This window comes from Glandiceps talaboti, chromosome 10 (genome assembly GCF_964340395.1).
Source record: "Glandiceps talaboti chromosome 10, keGlaTala1.1, whole genome shotgun sequence".
In the NCBI taxonomy this organism is placed as follows: domain Eukaryota; kingdom Metazoa; phylum Hemichordata; class Enteropneusta; family Spengelidae; genus Glandiceps; species Glandiceps talaboti.
The window spans coordinates 14286422-14308933 of record NC_135558.1 but is presented as its reverse complement, the minus strand read 5'-3'; the positions used below and the strand labels follow the sequence as shown (position 1 = coordinate 14308933).

At 36.9% G+C, this 22512-nt stretch overlaps 2 protein-coding genes across 4 annotated transcripts; both read left to right on the top strand.

The window, feature by feature from the left end:
- The first annotated feature begins 5764 nt into the window (after nt 1–5764).
- LOC144440622 (TNF receptor-associated factor 2-like) lies at nt 5765–10107 on the top strand. Its single transcript, XM_078130008.1, has 6 exons — nt 5765–6391; nt 6897–6993; nt 7447–7613; nt 8035–8109; nt 8549–8635; nt 9088–10107. The coding sequence occupies exons 1-6, from the start codon at nt 5765–5767 to the stop codon at nt 10105–10107; spliced, it is 2073 nt and encodes a 690-aa protein (XP_077986134.1).
- Nucleotides 10108–15060: 4953 nt separating this feature from the next.
- On the top strand, nt 15061–22274 carry LOC144440921 (TNF receptor-associated factor 2-like). 3 transcript variants are annotated; one of them, XM_078130385.1, is made up of 8 exons: nt 16994–17248; nt 17408–17554; nt 18065–18134; nt 18466–18567; nt 19280–19444; nt 20126–20200; nt 20404–20490; nt 20820–22274. In XM_078130385.1, exons 2-8 carry the CDS (start codon nt 17412–17414, stop codon nt 21825–21827), a joined length of 1650 nt encoding a protein of 549 aa, XP_077986511.1. In that variant the 5' UTR covers nt 16994–17248; nt 17408–17411; the 3' UTR covers nt 21828–22274. The 3 variants fall into 3 exon arrangements, with proteins under 3 accessions (XP_077986512.1, XP_077986511.1, XP_077986509.1); XM_078130386.1 differs by lacking the exons at nt 16994–17248; nt 17408–17554 and adding an exon at nt 15061–15212; XM_078130383.1 differs by having other exon boundaries at nt 16994–17554.
- Nucleotides 22275–22512: the final 238 nt, after the last annotated feature.

Below are 22512 nucleotides of genomic sequence, written 5' to 3'. Positions count from 1 at the left end.
CTTTTTTTTCAAAATTTTTTTAAGTCGCTAGTGGGTGGGTGTGTAGATTTTTTAAAAACCCCACATTTTTGCATGTTTAAATTGACCCTTATAAATCTCCCACAATTCATTGGACACAGAATTGTTTTGTGACAACACATCACTTCACTTGACACGCATTCTCTTGTGCATGCAAATGAGGCTTCTGAAACATTTTCGTGGGATTATAAATTGGCGTATGGTCACATGACATATATGCAAATTAGAATTTGACAGTTTTCTTTAACACGTGTGTGTACACTTTTTTTTCAAAATTTTTTTAAGTCGCTAGTGGGTGGGTGTGTAGATTTTTTAAAAACCCCACATTTTTGCATGTTTAAATTGACCCTTATAAATCTCCCACAATTCATTGGACACAGAATTGTTTTGTGACAACACATCACTTCACTTGACACGCATTCTCTTGTGCATGCAAATGAGGCTTCTGAAACATTTTCGTGGGATTATCAATTGGCGTATGGTCACATGACATATATGCAAATTAGAATTTGACAGTTTTCTTTAACACGTGTGTGTACACTTTTTTTTCAAAATTTTTTTAAGTCGCTAGTGGGTGGGTGTGTAGATTTTTTAAAAACCCCACATTTTTGCATGTTTAAATTGACCCTTATAAATCTCCCACAATTCATTGGACACAGAATTGTTTTGTGACAACACATCACTTCACTTGACACGCATTCTCTTGTGCATGCAAATGAGGCTTCTGAAACATTTTCGTGGGATTATCAATTGGCGTATGGTCACATGACATATATGCAAATTAGAATTTGACAGTTTTCTTAAACACGTGTGTGTACACTTTTTTTTCAAAATTTTTTTAAGTAACTAGTGGGTGGGTGTGTAGATTTTTTAAAAACCCCACATTTTTGCATGTTTAAATTGACCCTTATAAATCTCCCACAATTCATTGGACACAGAATTGTTTTGTGACAACACATCACTTCACTTGACACGCATTCTCTTGTGCATGCAAATGAGGCTTCTGAAACATTTTCGTGGGATTATCAATTGGCGTATGGTCACATGACATATATGCAAATTAGAATTTGACAGTTTTCTTAAACACGTGTGTGTACACTTTTTTTTCAAAATTTTTTTAAGTCGCTAGTGGGTGGGTGTGTAGATTTTTTAAAAACCCCACATTTTTGCATGTTTAAATTGACCCTTATAAATCTCCCACAATTCATTGGACACAGAATTGTTTTGTGACAACACATCACTTCACTTGACACGCATTCTCTTGTGCATGCAAATGAGGCTTCTGAAACATTTTCGTGGGATTATCAATTGGCGTATGGTCACATGACATATATGCAAATTAGGATTTGACAGTTTTCTTTAACACGTGTGTGTACACTTTTTTTTCAAAATGTTTTTAAGTCGCTAGTGGGTGGGTGTGTAGATTTTTTAAAAACCCCACATTTTTGCATGTTTAAATTGACCCTTATAAATCTCCCACAATTCATTGGACACAGAATTGTTTTGTGACAACACATCACTTCACTTGACACGCATTCTCTTGTGCATGCAAATGAGGCTTGTGAAACATTTTCGTGGGATTATCAATTGGCGAATGGTTTATTTGGGTTTTTATTGAATACTCTGATCACGTGAGGAGTTGGGTATTGGACACATTCATACTTTAGGGTAATAGGATGTAACATTCAAGGGACAATTATTTAAAACACAACATGCATGAGATTCCACTCGTATGTCATTCAAACACAAACATCAGCAAGGCACTAAACCAAAAGGTTTTAAAGTACCAAATTTATTTGTTAACAAAAACATCAACAAGCATATCAACAGCAACAGCTAAAACAGCAAAACAAATGTCAACAATGTGTTCAGTTCATTACAGCTTAGTCCACTTCCTGCATTCTTATGCATTCTCTGCAGTCACCAGAGCACGTTTCACTTTTCCCATCTTCAAATCCAGAGTCTGTGTCACATGACGCATCACCCAGTCTGTTGGGGAAGAAGATGGAGTCCACTGCACGAGTAACCGATGGATGGCACCTTATGATCTCTACCATTTCGTCTTCTACTACTGCATGGGAGTCGGAACAGAATGATTTGTCTTCCTTGTTGAGGTAGGACGAGTGGACGTCTGCCAAGACCAGCTGAGACAGAATGGTAGTAAACTCATCCACGTTTTCTGGCGCACCACATTTGACCATGAAACTCGCAATGGCATCCACAATTTCATCTTTGATGTTCTGCCAAGCAATACCACTGATTCGTGCAATCGTCTCATTAGTCTTCTTGAAAGCAGACTGGGTAAGTTCTTTGAAATAAGCATCTCGCAGAAAAAGTTCGTTCTTAGGTGCTATCATGAATCTCTGTCCTTTGACCTTGGAAGAGTAGAAAGGTTGGTCGAGTTTTTGACATATGTCAAATGACAGGGCTTGTATGTGATCCAGCCCCATGATGTTAGTGCAGTAGTACACGGATTCGAAATACGACAGCATGTAGAATGTGTCAGTGTAGCATTCTGACAATCTATGGACAACGAAACTGTAATGCGACCCATGGTCGAATACAACTTCTCCAGTCAGGACAATGGCAGCCAGCGTTTTATCAGCAGGAGCACGTGTTAAGAAGCGCTGTTTCATTGCAGAGTAGATGTACTTAGTTAAATGAGGCCAGTGCCAAGTCTCGGACGTCTCGTTTTTTGGACATTTCAAGGAAAATGGATTTCTGCAGTATTTGCCATCACAGGACACGACAAAGTCTCCATCTGCATTCATCAGACAATCAATGACAATACCAGAGAATGCAGGAGTAACGACAACCTCACCAAGAGATGTAGCTTCTTGCCAATCAGTCAACATTGTGCCTTTTGGTAGATCTCTTTGCATTACATCGAGAAAATGGATGTCTTTTCCCACCAAATGTCTGGTCTGCTGCGATGGAAGCTTCCACATTTCATCATTAAAGTCATCACTGTGGAATGAGCAGAACACTTTTTCTAATTCACTTCTGTTGGCCATGTTTGTCAGAATGACCAGCCACCTTCAATCTGCCTCCATTTATAGACCCCTGACGTGACCAAAGGTAAATAGTGACGTCACGATTCATCCACGACAAGAGAAGTACGTCATTTTTGTACAAGATTCAACGTCATGATTTTTGTACAGTACGAGTTTAACATTCAATGGTGCTTGACGTCACGTAACTTGGCTAGCCAAGTTACGTGACGTCATAGTTTTCTTCTACCAACAGTATAAATGTGAAGATTTGACACTCTTAGGTCAATGTTCATGTCTTAGCTCAAGAAAATGGATCGAATGGAAGAATACCACAATACATTTTTTTGCACTTACCATCATGCAGTAGGATTGGAAGGTACCAACAATACTGGTCTCATTTCGAAACATGTTGAAGGAGGACAAATCCCTTACTTAGACAACATGATCAACGAGATGACGTCACCATCGATGGTTGAGCGTATAGACAATGAAAGAGAGGATGACATGATGGTCACATTAGCATTTCAAGGTATAAAACTGGAATGCTTTATGAACGAGTATGGGGATTTTGTCCTAGCGAAAAACGGACGGCTGTTCGAAAATCCTTTCTCTTTTTCTTGTGAAATGAACAAGACAACAAATACTTGGCCGTTGCCTTCTCTTAGTCGTGTCCTGTACAAGAAACTCCAGCAGACGTTCAAATACACGAAAGAAGAAGACGACAAGGTCTTGGCAGTATTAGTCATTGGGGAAGCGTTGTACACAGAAGAGCTCACGTACCAATTTGTGGTTCACCGTGTTTCTGTGCTGAGAGAGTCTTATCATGAGTTCGACACAATGTCCTATAGTGACTCAGTGTGCTTTTCACATCACATCTTGGGGTTGGAACACATTCCTCCTTTTACATATGATTCCAGCAAATGCCTGTGTAGTGACAGAAAAAGAAGATACCGTCTGATGACTGTGCCTAGGCATGCTGTGTTACTTAGTGAATTCAAGTTCCAGTTGCTGTTTTGAAAAGCAATAAAGCTTTATTTACAATTAACTACAAACTACATGTTTGGTCGTTTTGTCTCCAAAGAGTGTTGTGTGTCACATGTCAATTCACTTTCACCAATATGCAAATGGAGTTGGGTGATTCATGACTTGTCACATGGTAGTTCATTGGACACATAATTGTTTTGCGCCAGTGAAAACTCACATTTCATTGGACACAAATATTTTGTGACAGTTAAAACTCACATAATTCATGTGACACATTCCTACTTTACGAAAGCTACACCAATGACACACAATTTGCCAAATTTGTTCAATGTGGTTTTTTTTGTTGACTAGTGTGATCGCATGCCTTCTATAGCAAGGAGAGTTAAGTAATTTTTTAACATAGGACTACGGGAAAAAAAAATCATTTTTTAGAAGGGGTAAGGGAGATTTTGTCAAAATTTTTAAAAAACCCCGAATTTTGCAATTTGAAAATGACCCTTAAAAATTGCATTAGTATTGTTTATAAAACAAAAGAGTAAGACAAAGCGTTTCTAATTAATAAATTTTATTAATACATATGTCTTGAACATGAACAAGAACAACAATTACGTGTATATTCTATGAGGAGTGTACCACGACCTACAGACCGGGCACGTTAACATCTGTCTTTCGGACTCTGCTACACGGAACAGTCTTTGGTGGCAGTTGTCACAAAAAGCATGACCACACTCTCCAAATACTGAAACAATGTCTGAATAACAGATCTTGCACGTGAACCTCTCTTTTACAATGTCCGAATCCATTTTGGTTTCAGTGATGTTGACTGTGTTGATGGACGGCATGTTCAGATCGTCGTCGTCTGCCCACTCACACACCTCGATTATGGTATTGACACGTTCCTTAAGTTCTGCTAGCACGGAGGACTTCTTCACCAAACCTTCGAGATGTCTGTCGACTTCGTATATGTAAGCAGCATGATTACTGGTGCAGTACGCGTATGAGACTGCTTCTTGCGTCATTGGTGTCCAGTCAGGCTCGAATACCTTGAGACACATGCAATACAGGCTGACAAAGATCACGTACTTGACCCTTTCGTCGTAAGTGATGAAGATTGTTTGACTGCTGTCTTTGTACACTTTCTTGCAAATTGCATTGAAAATATCGAAGTGTCTGCCTCTGTTTCTTGTGACGTCATTGACCATCCTTCGCACCCCGTCGACCATAGACTGTAGTAGCAGATTCGATGATCTCTTGAAGCACCTGGCAGATTTCTTCGAATTAAGGTAGTGACCTAGTAGTAACTTTGATGTGCTAGTGTTGATTACTTCACTGAACGTTTGGACGGTGTAATCGCATTTTTTGCAGAACATAGCCCCTTGACGTAGTGTGTCTATGTAGAGGGCATTGTCTTTCATGAGCACTATGTCTCCCTGTGGACGAGAGAACACCATTTGTCGATGAGCCATAGTGGAGGAAGTGATTGGTGGACGTCAAAGACGCCATATATAAAGGGTCTGTGTGACGTCATATCAAAAAGTTTGTCGTCAGGATTTTTGCTTGAAAATAACGACGTCATAGTTATGTGTGGTGACTAGTTAATATTACGACGTCATTATATCTCTACTACCTTCGACAAAATACTGAAAAGCAATCATCGTGACGTCGTAAATGTCTTGTCTTGACGTCATCATGTTCATTCCGAAACACTATAAATAACGAGGTTGAACACTGTAAAAGTCAATTTGCTTTCCATTAACGAAAAAAATAAAATGGACATAAACAAAGTATTCAGTGATAAATTATTCTGTACATATCACCATGGATTTGGGATTGGCACTAGACTTAACACAGGACAGATTTCCAAGCATGTTCTTGGTAGAGATATTAGATATATGGACAGTATGGTGAAAGAGCTGACATCGCCATCGATAGTTCAGTGTAGAAATACTAAAAACGAAGAGGACGCACACGACGAAAAAGTTATGAATATCGAATGCTTCATGAACAAATACGGCGATTACGTCTTGGCAAGGGACGGATTCTTGTATGAAAATCCCTTCTCCACCGGTTGTCCTGTGAACAACTCGTATAACATTTGGCCTTTGTGCACTCATGAGAAGGCGAGAACAAACAATGGGCTACAGAATAATATCACTGAAGCCATCTATAGGAAAATGGAACGGATATTCAACAATACCAGAGAGGATATGGAAAATTTGAATGCACTATTGGTCATTGCAGAAATCTATGCAGATTTGCAACCGGTCAAATTCTACTGTGTTGTTCATCGTATTGCCCTATTGATGGAATCTTCCGACCAGTTCCGCACAGTGTCGCATGAAGAATTGCAATTTTTAGCGAATCACATCATGGGGTTCAATTCTACAAGTGACGCGGTAAAGTTCAGTGTTTTTAACAGTGTCGATAAAGATGTTACAAAACGAAAGAAAGAAGATTTTCAATCGGACAATTCAAATTTATTCACGTGTAGGATCTGCTTTTCCAACAACGTTTCGGTAGTGGGTGTAAAGTGTGGCCATCTTGTTTGCACACATTGTTACACCAATCTGAAAACGAAAGAGTTGAAGTGTCCATTTTGCAGGGAAACGATTACAGTAGAACCTATGAGACGTGAGATATCGTGACGTAGAACGACCAGGCTATAAAACCTATATTTTCAGTTTGAACGTATGTAACCTAGCTTGCATATGGTATAATGGTGACAGTAATTTTTTTTTATAGATGACAAATAGAATTTTGGTATAATATCAATGTTCCATTAAGTTTCAGCACCAGTCCTTAGAAAAAAAATCTCTTAGCTTCTCAAATATTATTGTAACTTTGTAACAGCATTAACTCATTGAATGGCTACAAATTCAAATTTTTTTTTACCCTTTCTAGACATACCCTGATAAGGCAATCAAGAGAGAATTAAATCAGCTGTCAGTCCACTGTGTAAATACAAGTTGTGAATGGAAAGGACTGTATAAAGAATATGATGAGGTAAGTTATAAATGGATTTTTTAGTTACAAAGACTGCATGCATAGACTTGGGTGTTTACATCGCTTTGTATCTTATACACATATTTATTACTACAATATTGTATTTTATATACAACAGTACTTTCATCCGACACACACACACACACACACACACTCTCTCTCTCTCTCTCTCTCTCTCTCACACACACCACTACACCACGTTCACCAAACCACAAACACACGTCCACGCACGCACGCACACACCACACCACATCACATCACACGACAAACACGAACACAAACACACAAACACAAACACAAACACAAACACAAACACAAACACAAACACAAACACAAAGGCGTCCACGCACGCACGCAATCAATGAAAATACTCTTCAATGTTACACAAGTTGGCATTTTTTTAAAGGTCAACAAAATAATAAACGTTTATTTCTTTCTATTAATGCACAGGAACATGCCCCAAGTTGTCCATATACCTACATTAAATGCATCAAACATGGCTGCAGTGCTCAGTTCTTCCGGAAGAAGTTGACAGAACATCTGGAGATAGAATGTGTAATGAGAGTAACCAACTGTATGCACTGTCTTACAACTGTGACGTACAAGGAGTTGAAAGTATGTAACGTCATTTAAGTCTAATTAAACTGCTGCACTAGTACATAAACAATAAAATATGATGCAAGTTTCCAATTTCAATAAAATTAATGTCAAATGCGATGTCATTGGGAATCACTATTCATTTAACCCAGTCCGAATTACAACCCTTCTGGATAAATCATATAATAGTCTCCGGTGAAATCTGATGTTATTAGTTACAACTTGGCGCATTTTTTGTTGTTGAATAGTTATCAACGTGTTATTTTACTAGTCTTGCGTCATATTTATTTACTAACAAGCGCCCACTTCACCAATAGAGTTTCAGATATTGGGTCAATGTTAAGAAATTTATGTTCGAAAATCACTTAATCTAAATGTTACAGTTTCATGATGCATTTGCTGAGATCAATAATTGTGGTTTAACTTGCATCTAATTTAGGGTCATTATGAAGAATGTCAACAGTTTCCTGTGACCTGTAAATATTGTGGAAAGGAAAACATAGCAAGATCTGAGGTGAGAATAATTGCTATATAGAAATGCGGGGTGTGCATTGTGTGGTGAGTTGGGTGTGGCGAGCGGGGTGTGATGCATGCAATTACATTTGTATACCTTAATATTATCCTCGATGACAATGTGTCGACTCCGTTAACCTGATAAAGCAAGTGTAATGATCTACTAAGATTGCATCGCGATTCGCTTGAACTACATGTTAGGCTATGCTTGAAAAGATCCACCTTTTTACATTTTTATCTAAAAAAATCAATGAATTAGATTTGTTACCTCTACTTCACTGACTATAAGAGTCCACATATTTCCAACAAAGCGTTTCAGTAAGCTTAATAAAGTCACTTCTTTGAAGAATGATCGAATTATAATAATAGGAAAATAATTAGTTTAGTTTGTGTGTATGAAAAATAATATTCAACCTTGATGTACTCTTTCCTTTATACAGATTGAAGTTCACGTTGATGCTAAGAATGGCGATTGTCCTAAGAAGAGAGTATCGTGTACATTCAAAGAAGTTGGGTGTGACGTAATGGTAAGGATAACGGTGTTAAAAGACTAAAGAGTGTGTAGCATTAGATAGAACTGATGGATGGATCCGGTCGGTCGGTCGGTCGGACGGACTGACGAGAGAGAGAGAGAGAGAGAGAGAGAGAGAGAGAGAGAGAGAGAGAGAGAGAGAGAGAGAGAGAGAGAGAGAGAGAGAGAGAGAGAGAGAGAGAGAGAGAGACAGAGACAGAGACAGACAGACAGACAGACAGACAGACAGACAGAGACACAGAAACAGAGAGACATAGTCAGACAGACAGACAGAGACACAGAAACAGAGAGACATAGTCAGACAGACAGACAGACAGACATAGGTATAGAGAGGCAGGAAGGCAGACAGGTGGGTAGTCAGATCACACATGCTGGCACACAACACATACTTATGTGAAAATGCATTCACCAGCAGTATCATATAAAATCAAATTTATTCTGTTATAGGTGGCGGAACAACAAATGAAGGAACACAGCAAAGAGTACATAGGGGAACATCTATTGTTACTTCTCCACACTCTTATTCCATTCCTGACGATGATACAAAATATGAAAGATGATAATGGAGTTGCTGAAATAGAAAATAAGCTGGACAAGCAGGAGAAACAGGTTGGCGGTTTGACATCATTGATAAGTAATCTCTCTACTAAAGTGACAAAGTTGCAACAGCAGATAAATTCTCCATCCCCAGATAGTGGATTGTCGCTTGAAGGACTGAAAGAAACATATGACAAGTTACGCAGCACAATTGCTGGCTTGACAAGCAATCATAGGAGCATACAAATGAAGATGTCAAATAATGAGGGCGTTGTTGCTGTGCTGAGTAACCAATTGGAGAATGAAGCGGGAAACGTTACAAAGCTTGAACACGTGATTGCACAACAAAACGAGAAAATTGAATCTTTAGAAAGAAAGATTAAAGCGCAAGATAGAATAATGGCCTTGAAAGATGTCTCGCTAGCAGAACAAGATCTTAGAATACAATCTCTAGAAATGGCTTCATATGATGGTGAACTGGTCTGGAAAATTTCAAATTTTAGGAAAAAACGACAAGATGCGATTTCAGGTAAAACTGTGTCGTTGTATTCCCCATGTTTTTATACAAGTCGTCATGGTTATAAAATGTGTGCACGAATTTACTTGAACGGAGATGGTATGGGAAAGGGAAACCACGTGTCTCTTTTCTTTGTCGTAATGAAGGGATCTAGCGACGCTCTTTTGAGATGGCCTTTCCGTCAAAAGGTCACGTTGATGTGGCTAGATCAAAATAACAGAGATCACGTGATTGATGCTTTCCGTCCAGATCCAACGTCAAGTTCATTCAAGCGACCAACACATGATATGAATATCGCCAGTGGGTGTCCTCTCTTCATGCCATTGTCACAAGTAGATAGTACAAGACATGCCTATGTAAAAGATGATGTTGCATTTTTGAAAGTTATCGTTGATACGAGCGACTTGGAGTAATCCTGCACTAACTGTGGACGTGGTAAGATTTACATTTACAGGCACTAACCTCATTTCTGTATATAAAAGCCTTAAAAGAGAAATTCGGTTCTTCTTCTCACCTGCCGAGGAATAGAAAGGTGTCAGGACAACCCACACAATCTACTAGTTGACACGTTAGCTCAGCTGGCTAGAGCACTCTGACTAGTATTCAGGGGACGTGGGTCTGACTTACACGTACACATTTTCTTTCCTCAATTTCCATTTCACACACACATATATATATATATATATATATTTGTGTGTATATTGTGTTTATAAAATAATCAAATCCTTATTCAGCTGGCTGAATACATTTACTTCTCTTGAGCAGTTAATACCAAATTACTGCCATGAATGTTTATTTTTTCATAGTTCAGCTTTTCATGAAAATTCAACACAAAATATGTCAATAAAATATTTACAATAAATAAGACGTTGATGTATTATATATATATATATATAAATATAATATATATATATAATTTTCCTGTCTGCAGTAAAGCACAAAGTAATTGTGATTTTTGTCTACGCATTACTTTTCTTCGAATCCAAAAGTTCTTCATTGAATGCTTACACAATTCCCCTGATATCGGTCACCTTGATGAAGGAAGTTAGTTCTCAAATTAATTGGATTTCTTACGGTTTGTCTGTCTGTCTGTCTGTCTGTCTGTCTGTCTGTCTGTCTGTCTGTCTGCCTGCATGTCTGTCTGTCTGTCTGTCTGTCTGTCTGTCTGTCTGTCTGTATGTATGTATGTATGTATGTATGTATGTATGTATGTATGTATGTATGTATGTATTATTTATGTAAGTAGGTAGGTAGGTATAAAGTAGGTGTGTGTGTGCGTGCATGTTCTAAATTACAATCCATTAGAAAGCTAACCATGATAACAAACAAATTCAAACAATTGTTGTTCATACCACAGACAAGTGTACTGACAAGTACAGTGAGGTGTTTTTATAGCGGGCTCAGTCTTACGATATCAACATTTGTATTAACATAGATGTTGACACAAACACAAACACAAACACAAACACAAACACAAACACATGTACAGTTCTTTCCAAACATTTCCAAGCTCTATCTACATACGGGGCATTATAACAACCATATGGAATCTAGACAAAATGATTCTCATATACGAATATATGATATATTTAACATCTTTCCAATTACATCTCGAAATTTCTGAAATAATGAGTGGGCATCACGCACATTTAATACACACCTACCAAACCATAGAGGGCGCCACCATCATCTAGACACAACAGTAAAATATATCTATATGGGGGAAATATTTCACATCGAACACCGTACAATTGGACGATATCTTGATATATTTGAATGACAGATAATTGAGTAACAGATAATCGACAAACAAAACAGTCGTCAATACAATGCAAGTAGATAACTAAGAAAAACTTCTTTTCGAACCTGAAATATATTCTCACTCACTAACAAAAGCAAAAAGCAATCACAACACAGGAGAGATTCACAAAGTGTATTGGTTTATGGAGTAAACTTTATTAATTATTGAAAAACAAACATGTGATAAATGTCAACCTTGTGCTCTTGCTACTATGAAGCGATATATAATTATAGTATTTAAAAAGCTGAGAGAGCCTTTTTGTTTAAATATGTTTTCAAAAAACACGTGTAAATTGTTGTCAGACGTGAAAGGGGCCAGGATCAATGATAAGGACTTGATCCCACTGCTGCCCCCACGTTGAAAATATTAAATGCATAATTGGTGTTTTTCCACTATTAACACCACTTTGATAGTGACTATGTTTGAATGCACTGTGTTAATTAATTCTCTGTGCGTTTATAATAACTTGTGACACAGTTTTACGCTACCTGTATACGGTTGCCTAATTACATGCCGCAAGCACTGGATGATTTCACAATCATTCCATTTCGCAAGTGTACATTTTAAAAAGATACCACCACGTGCACCATGTTGGTCAAACATATTTGTAGTAGCTATGGTACTCCAACTGACTCAGGTGTTGGCCATGAATTTTGACACCGTGAACTTTTTTATTCGCATGTTGTGAATTATTATTGTTTTCGTGATAGACGGTATTTCTGTAAACAAACCGTTTATCCTTGACCTCCGACCACATTTTGTCTATCCTGATCGATGGAAACATGAACACAGTGGCGTATTTTTCTTTGTTCGAGATTCGAGAATAGTTCATCATACATAAAGACTCGAGTGTCATACATACATATTAAATTTTATCAATCTCTCCGACTGTACATGTACAGTAAAGGCCATTGCAAACCACAGAATCATTCAAACATAAGTCATAACGTAGGGAATGTAGGGAAACGAAAGACATTGTCCTACCCATAATGGTGAAATAAATTGACCCAAATCTCTGGACCCGGTGAAAAGGGTTTCTCTAGAGATCAGAATTCAAACTCTGTACATTATGGGTTAACATTCGGTAGCAGGTAGGGTACATTTAGTAAGTTGTTATTAGAACAAAAACTTTTAAGTTATATAGTAACTTACGAAGAAGGCGATAGCCCCACCCCGCCCCACCCCACCACGTCATCGACGAATATAGCGTTCGCAACTTTAGTAAGTAAGCATTTTTCTCTTTTGGTTGTTTTGTTTGTGCTCTTAGCGACCGGTTATTGGAAAGGGTGTATGTTATAACATGATCAGGTTTGATTACAACAGGTTGGGGTAGTACCTTCTATGAATTCTACTAATAATAATATAATAATAGTTTTATTTCGAGAGCAAGCTCATAAACAAAATAAATTGCACGAACAACATAAAAACAGACACAAAAAGACTAATTTACAGTACACATTTAAAAACATTCAATAAAGAATCTTCTCCAAAATTTACTATTAAAAATGACAAAATCTGACAACGATGCAGCAATCAAAATATTATTACTCGCTTTAAGTCTAAAATAAAATTTAGATTTCAGAATACGCTGCTTACTTTCAAAAGTCATAATGAAACTACGAACAAACATGTTAGAAATACTAACACGCCTCTTGATACCAAGTAAAATTCTAAAAGCATTATTGTACGCAACTCGTACAACATTAAAACACTTACTGGTATAAACACTCCAAATATGCGAACAATACATTGACGAACAATACGCTTGAAATAAAATACATTTAACAGAATATGAACAATTCCAAAAATTACGAATAAGAGTGTTAGCCTTGGCATAAAATGATCTCATTTGACGTCTGATATCGTCATTGTCATTACCGTCAGAATTAAAAATAACACCTAAATACGAATGCTTGTTTACAAATGGGAGCACTGTATTGTTAAGTTTCACCTGAGGAATGTTTGAAATATTACATCTTGGTGGCATGATAGACAGGCATTTAGTCTTCTTGGGATTGAAAATAATATCGTGCTTCATAGCATATTTACAACACGTTTTTACAAGACTGTTGAGACATTTAACTGACGGACATATCAAAACAATATCATCAGCATACACGAGATGGTTAAGACATTTACCTCCAAGGTGACAGCCAATCTTAGTCCCAGTAAGCGAGCTACTTAAACTATCGATATACACTGTAAAAAGACGAGGCGATAGAATGCCACCTTGTCTAACACCATTACTTATAGGAAATTGCTCAGACAAGACGGATCCCCATCTGATACAAAATCGTTGATGCCGATACCAATAAACTAAAATTCTGACGATGAAAATAGGTACATTTCTGTCAAGCAATTTACGAAAAAGTGTCCAGTGGTTCACTCGATCAAAAGCCTTAGTGGCATCTAAAAAACACAGAAACACAGGCGTATTGTGACGGTTATAAAAGTCAATAATTTCTTTAAGTAAAAAGACACACATGTCGGTAGAGTGTCTTTCTTTAAACCCAAATTGGTAATCAGTGGTGCTAAGAGAATTATCACATTTACTGAGTATCATAATTTCATATAGTTTCGAGATGACGGTAGCAATGGCTATAGGACGGTAATTACTTGCGTCGGTGACATCACCAGTTTTGTTTTTAACAATAGGCACTAAATACAATCCAGAGTCAAACCCGACAGATGAAAATAAAACGTCGTCTGTTAATAGAGGGGAATTGGCAATAAAGAGATGAAAATAGAGAAAATAAGAAATCGAATATTTAGTGATAGACAGTAAGATCTTTGTCTATATTTTCTAGAATATAGCCATGTGTAACGTAATACATAAGAATCACGAATAGTGCAACTACTTCAAAGCCTGATTGTTAGGAGAGAGGGTGTCACTTATTGTACGGTATTGAGTAAGAATCAGTCATAACTGTTTTCAGCGTACGCGTGAAGGAAATTTCGACACAAATATTTATGCAATTCGGGGTACAATCGGGAAAAATCCAAGTCGTGTTATATGAAACGAACTGAATGAATAACTGAACTATTTATGACAGGAACTTTCCATTCTCACTACGAGAATCGCCATTATGGTGGCGTTGAAAATGAATAGAAAAATTTTAACTACACGTATACGTATAATGCTACCACAAAGACGTGACACCTGTTGACCGGCCTTGACCCCATATTTCTTCAATGGGTCGATGATATACTTAGGAAACCGTTCTGCCATTACAGGCTACTGTTATGTATATTATAAATATTACATCAGATGCCCTCTCATATCAGACCACTGTGTCTGACGTGGCATGGAATTAAAGTTCCCATATATAGAGACTGTCTATGAACACAGCTAAGAGTGTGTTCATACTATAGATGAGTCTATACACGTTTCAACTGTATGAAAGTCATCTGTCTACAATCAGAGTTTGTTACAGTATATGACGTATAGAATGCACAGCTATATACGTGGAATAGTTACAACTCGAACTATAAATTTACCTACAAAACGTCTGGTTCAACTGTACAGTATCAATATCTCTTCATATACATAGTGAAAAATATTCCGACGAATTGATTGAACATGGCGATCACATTTGGCGACCTATCACCAGCCCGTAAGTATCTCTGTGGGCTATGCATAAAGATTCTTCGAGAGCCTATGCAAACGCCTTGCGGTCATCGGTACTGTAAAAGTTGCATACACCAGCTGCTGGCAAGGTAAATAACAACTTTTGTTTTATTTATTAACTATAATATGCAACATATGTGAAACACTGCCTGATTATATTTTAAAATTTGTATATATATATATATATATATATATATATATATATATATATATATATATATACATATGTGTGTGCGTGTGTGATACGTACAGTGCCTTATAAAGCCGATTCAACATTGTACAAGTTGATGCTATATTCTTCCCCTTCCCACCTTGTATTTTGTTTTAAATATTATTTCTCAATCTATAAACATACGTAAAACATTGTCTTAGTAAGTGTCGTATGTGTTGAATAGTAACACCAGGACCAGTATATTCAATTCAACGGCATTTCAAGTTTTAGCGCCATAATATTCAACAACGTCATATTATACGTGTATGTACTGTCATGTATGACCTTTGACACTTAACCCTGTCTGTCAAACTGGTCTCCCAATACTGTTCGCGGTTTGCATAGTAATAACCATTTCATTCTGCGTTACTTTGTTCCTATTTGCCATGTTTATTTATATATGAATAATTCAACACAGACACCCAAAAATTTGTTAGTGTATTTTGTCTTTCGATAATCTTAATATTAGGTTGAGGGCGGTATATACTAGTACGTTACACATGAAGGACGACGGAAGTTCATGGGAGGTCACACAGAATGTGTCAACAATAACAACTACTTAAATTAAAAACATGTTTATCCATTGTAAAATTGTTATTGATATTACTATTGTTATGGTCTACTCACATCATACAGCTAAACATACATACATACATACATACATACATACATACATACATAGCTTAATGTTCACTCTGTCAGATTGACATTTGCCATAGTAGTGGTATCGATCAGAAATTATAGACTATTATTATAATATTGCAATTCCCATGGTGGTTACTTGTTGATAAGTCACTTAAATTAGTAAATCATAAAATTATTGGTACATCTTCGTCTAAAAATCGTACAAGGTTAACGTCATATGCTGCCTTACTGGCAAGGAGTAAAATGCTGTGAAACTTACATTTACTTCACACACCTTGTAATGAATATATGCTCAATACAAACATAAACTAAAATACCATGTGGCAGTATTAAACAGTGAAAAGTAAAGATATGTCTCAGACCAATATTTGAATATTTACAGACAGACAGACAGACAGACACAGACACACACATACACATACACATGCACGCACGCACATATACATACATACATACATACATACATACATACATACACATAAATACATACATCAGTACGTACGTACGTACGTACACACACATACATACATACATACATACATATACATACATATGTACATACACACATACACATACATACATACACACACATACATACATACATACATACATACATACACACACATACACACACACATACATACATACATACATACATACATACATACATACATACATACATACATACATACATACATACATACATACATACATACATACATACATACATACATACATACATACATACATACATACATACATACATACATACATACATACATACATACATACATACATTTATGCTGATTACTACATTGTTTACATGTTTTTCCATCCAATAACACTTCAAGTAATTGACGAAAGGAAGTTCGAACTTTCAGTTTCTTTTGTCTGTAAAAATGATATCATTGCTACTCGACTCGTGGTACACTCCATCGAAACAGCAACGTAATTTCTAAATATAGAAATTATATCACCATTGCATCAGACACCAACAACCAAAACATACGCAGTTGAAATTCAGACATCAACGGTTGAACATTGCTGTGACGGACTCAATTTATCGCAACTCGTACTGTACACGTACCGCAACTCAAGATGGCTTTGCGTGTACTCATTTAGGAGCTATTCACACCAGAATGGAACCAGCACACCAATATGGCGGAGGTGTACACCTTTTAAAGAAATGTGGATACAAGCGCGTTTACTGTAAACCAAATAGTTGAAGAAAAACGAATCGGGGATCGATACATTCGAGGACAACTTCGAGTTAATGGACATTCAAGACTTTACAGCTTAAATTACGGCTCTGTGGAGATTTTCACCGCTAAGTTACAAGTTTAACAAGAATATATCATACATTTTGTTTCTGTGCTTACATTTTTAACTAATAGTTTTGTACATTTTGTATACTCACAAATATTACAGTGCTATGGCTGAACGAGTGGCTGTTGACATACATTTTAGCATTGATACCAAGTACTTATGTGTCCATTGTCATAACATATTAAAAGACCCGATTCAAACTTTCTGCGGACATCGCTTCTGTCGCACTTGCATCGAACAAATTTTACGGTGAAGGACATTTTTCCTACGTTTAGATAATTATTGATATATATTATTTATATAGCATGATACTGATTGATTAATTGATTATTGATGCTTAAACAATGGGCTATTTTTAAACATGATGTGTTCACATATGATAAACATTTATCGACCTTTGGTATGATACGATATCATTAGCCATAGAGTAGAGTACAAGTCAAACCACTGCAGTTGTTTCAAAAGCTAGCTGTTCGGTCGTCATGACAACCAGGACATCTAATGAACAATGTAGAGACGAATACAAAATGTTGAAATATAAATATGGAATGTCGAGACGCAAGCCTTTCGCAACCTGATGTGCATGTGGGAAAACGAAAGTAAACATATAATATAAATACACTGCGCATACGGTTTTTTAAACCTATAATGAATAGTTGTACCACGATATAGGCAGTCAAATCAACTGGGCGTTTCAGTATGTTCTCTATCATAATCTCACTATGTTGTATTATATATTGTTATTTTGTTTTTGTACAGGGATGATGGACCACTCTGTAAACCATGCAAGGAAGATGGAAACGGTGATTCAATATTAACGAAAGAAAGGGTAAGCTAATGTGATCTAAATGTAAAAGAGAAATTTCATGGCATTATAAAAGAACCATTATGGTGATGTTACAAATGTCTTCCGAGCAGAAAGTAAAGATAAGGGTTTTCACTGTTATATATTAACGATTACTATGTAACCAAAAGGGTTATTCCATCGATTGGTGCTGGTAATGTCCACACATGACAGCTCGTTATTTCGAGCACTTTTGTCATATAGAAAGTGAAAGTGGCATGGCAATATTTCAATGGTTCGTTGTTCTACATTCAACGAAAGTATTTCTGTGACAGTATTATTATGAAATGATTAACTATCTTTACATTCACTACAGATATACCCTGATAGAGCTATTCTAAGAGAGCTGAATGGGCTAGAAATACAATGCCAAAACGATGGATGCAAATGGCAAGGCAATTACAAAGAGTATAACAAGGTATTTATACAACTTTATTATTTGTAAAATTAAATTCAAAATGTGAATTATAAACATTGCATCCAATCGAATGTATGATACGCGCAATTACTATACTATCCCTGCATGTTATTGTTATGAGCTTATCGTTGCGACTGTTTTCTTCGTCTTCAAGCACATCTCTCTCTCCCTCTCTCACTCACGCGTTCTCTCTCTCGCTTTCTCAACCGCTGTCTGTCTGTCTGTCTGTCTGTCTGTCTGCCGCTGCCTAGCCTTGTCTGTGTCTCTCCATCCTTCTCGCTGTCTATTTATCTATCTATCTATCTATCTGTATGTATGTATGTATGTATGTATGTATGTATGTATGTATGTATGTATGTATGTATCTTGGGGTATCTGTCTGTCTGCCCGTCTGTCTGCCTGCTTACATGTCTTTGTCTGTCTGTCTGTCTGTCTGTCTGCCCTCCCGTCCGTCTGTCCGCCTGTCTGTCTGTCTGTCTATCGTTGTCTCTGTATCTCTCTATCTGTGTGTGTCTATCTCTACAATTGTTTTTGTTATTATATTTCACATACTTATTATTAATAAGTAAAACAGTTATGAGGAATGTTCTTACTACATGTAGTGTTTTAATCTTAAACTAGTATTTTAAGTGCTTTTAATCTTTAGAATTGGCACAAGTTTTATCTTTGGAGTGAGTGATTTTCTCACAAAGAGTGTAATTTTATATTGCAGAACCATGCCACATCATGTGCATTCGAGTTGATAAATTGTGACAATAGTGGGTGTATTAAAAAAGTTAAAAGACATTCTCTGCTTGAACATTTGACCAGTGAATGTGTAATGAGGGTGATCAAATGCCAATATTGTAAGGATGATGTAATGTACAAGGACTTGAAGGTGAGAATACATACCTATTAATGTAGCACGTCTACATCCAGGATCTGTGAATCCGCTTCGTTTATCAATATCCGCTTGTAGTTTACACCGCCGCCCACCCATTTAGCCACATCCCAATAACGGTCGTTGTCTGAATGCTGGTTGCTAGACATCCTGTGTCCATCTGGGTAATGACTGCACATAATTTGCATAATGACCTCATTTCAATAACCAAATAATCTGACGTAGCATTATCATTCCCCGTTACCACCAATCAGTTTGAGCGATTGTTTGGCATTGATACTATCACAAGCGAACAATGGAAAAATGAAACACATGTACAGAGCCATGATATTAGACAACATTTTGTATAATTATTGAACACACACATATAAAGACACGTGCACATTATACACACATGCAGACAAACACACACACACACACACACACACACACACACACACACATACATACATACATACACACGTAAATTTTATTTTAACTGTACAGACTTAATGCATTTGTGATTGTAAATATCATCATCGTTATTAATCATAAATGCAAGTAATATAATGAGTTTGATTCTCAAGAAAAATCATACTTGTCAGAAAAAGAGAAACGTGAATATCATTTATTACAAATAGGACATTTTGTTTTCTTGGTTGAATTGTCTTATTTCAATAAACACATTTCTCATTTCAGTCTCATTACAAGCAGTGCAACAAATATCCTGTGAAGTGTCAATACTGTGATAAACACAACATCCCTCGAGAAAAGGTAAGGTTTTGTCAATACTATTCAGTGTAGAGAGAGAGAGGGGGGAAGGAGGGAGAGAGACAGGGAGGTAGAGAGAGAGGGGGACAGACAGACAGACAGACAGACAGACAGACAGACAGACAGACAGACAGAAAGACAGACAGACAGACAGGCAAGATATATCTTGGTAATTTAAACCATATTCTACGCTTGTGACTTTACAGCTAACACAACATCAGGACATCCAAAATGGCGATTGCCCAAAGAAAATGGTTTTGTGTAATTTTAGTACAATTGGATGTGATAAAATGGTAAGTCAGTCTTCATCAAATCTGTCAATAACTATAGAAGTAGTGAAATGAAAACACGGCTTACCTATCAATTCTGATGTAATGGCGTGATATTGCAAGGAAATAACCATAGCGCAATCTTGGAAAACATTAATGTGAATGTCAGGAAATTTCCAAAGTGCTCGGATTTTTTTTATTTTGAAAGTCTATACTGTGTGTGAGCAGATATTACCATTACCGTTGCTCATTACAACATGTCGTGTATGGTTGTTGAAGAGCAGTTATAACTTACAGAAGAGTATATTAAATGAAAGTTCTTTTCTCTTTGTTTCTATTTTTTTTAAATATAGGTTGCTATGGAAAAGACAGGCGACCACAATCGGCAACATGTGACTAAACACATGAGTATGCTTCTGCATGCTGTGTTGCCAGTACACACATCTATGCAGCAGTACAAAGATAGTCAAAGGGAAATCGCCCATTTAGGGAGTGTAACGCAAAAGCATGAACATTCTTTAAGCGAGTTGACATCCAACACACAGTCGCTTCAAACCCAAATCCAACACATCGCAAATACTTCCGACAGGTTACAAATAGATGCATCATTACAAAACAAAATTGAAGAACATGGAAAGGAAAGTGATAGACTGCGTAACCGCCATAAGGTTCTTGAGACGAAGCTGATGACGTACGAAGGGATTGTTGCTGTGCTTAATAATCAAATCGAACAAGATGGAAACACCATTGAGAACTTACAGAGACAGGGGAAACTCGACAAGGAACTATTCCAATCACTAGAACGAAAAATCAAATCTCAAGATAGGATCATAGCTTTGAAGGATGTCGCCTTGGCGGAACAGGACCTGAGAATTCAATCTTTAGAGATGGCATCATATGACGGTATGCTGGTCTGGAAGATTCCAAATTTCAACAAGAAACGCCAAGACGCTATTTCCGGTATACATCTGTCAATATACTCGCCCTGTTTCTATTCCAGTCGCCATGGTTACAAGATGTGTGCTAGAATTTACCTTAATGGTGATGGAATGGGAAAGGGCAACCACGTGTCTCTCTTCTTCGTGATAATGAAAGGTCCATTCGACGCCCTCTTGAGGTGGCCTTTCCGCCAAAAGGTCACGTTGATGTGGTTGGATCAAAATAATCGAGATCACGTGATTGATGCTTTCCGTCCTGATCCAACGTCAAGTTCATTCAAGCGACCAGCACAGGACATGAACGTTGCTAGTGGATGTCCTCTGTTCATGCCTTTATCGCAAATTGATAGTGCACGTCATGCTTACGTCAAGGATGACGTAGCATTTATCAGAATTATCGTTGACACAACTGATATCGCATGACAGTAATTTATGTATGATCAGAATATTTCTAGAAACAACACAGCACTCCTGCGTACTCATTCAACAACTTCACTGTCTATTGTTGCCATGGACATGAGGTATTTGGAATCGAGACAGTAATAGTATACTCAATTACAGTTTCATCATACTCTATCGGTCATTAGTTACTCCTCTATCTGAAATAATTTTTACAGCGAAGCCCTCACTTAAATTAAATTGTACTACTTGTATATGTCAGACTCACGATAAACATTTACATTTGAATCTTGCAATTTCATGTTCCCACCTTTTGCATTACTCTTGATTTTAAACATTTACCACTGTGACATAATGTCAACAATACACAGATATTTCTCTCAAATATTCAATAACTCTGCAAAAGGTTTTTCCTATATCTCTTCCTTTTATTAGTATTTCATCACACTGCAGCTGGATGTGGAATAAAGATCGAATGTATATATAATGGATATTTTGATCGATTGATTCCTTGATTGATTGATTGATTGATTGACTGATTCATTCATTCATTCATTGCGATTGATTGTGATTGACTGATTGATTGATTGATTGATTGTGATTGATTATTGATTGATTGATTGATTCATTCAAAGATTCATTGATTGATTGATTGTGATTGATTGATTGATTGATTGATTTATTTATTGATTTTGATTGATTGATTGAT

What these genes read in the sequence shown, in the direction of transcription:
- LOC144440921 (XM_078130385.1), top strand. Translation starts at nt 17,412, where the DNA reads ATGGCTGAACGAGTGGCTGTTGACATACATTTTAGCATTGATACCAAG. An exon ending in ATTACAAAGAGTATAACAAG is followed by an intron (nt 18,568 to 19,279) that starts GTATTTATACAA and finishes TTTATATTGCAG; the next exon opens with AACCATGCCACATCATGTGC. An exon ending in ACAACATCCCTCGAGAAAAG is followed by an intron (nt 20,201 to 20,403) that starts GTAAGGTTTTGT and finishes GTGACTTTACAG; the next exon opens with CTAACACAACATCAGGACAT.
- LOC144440622 (XM_078130008.1), top strand. Translation starts at nt 5,765, where the DNA reads ATGGACATAAACAAAGTATTCAGTGATAAATTATTCTGTACATATCAC. An exon ending in AGGACTGTATAAAGAATATG is followed by an intron (nt 6,994 to 7,446) that starts ATGAGGTAAGTT and finishes CTATTAATGCAC; the next exon opens with AGGAACATGCCCCAAGTTGT. An exon ending in AAAACATAGCAAGATCTGAG is followed by an intron (nt 8,110 to 8,548) that starts GTGAGAATAATT and finishes TCCTTTATACAG; the next exon opens with ATTGAAGTTCACGTTGATGC.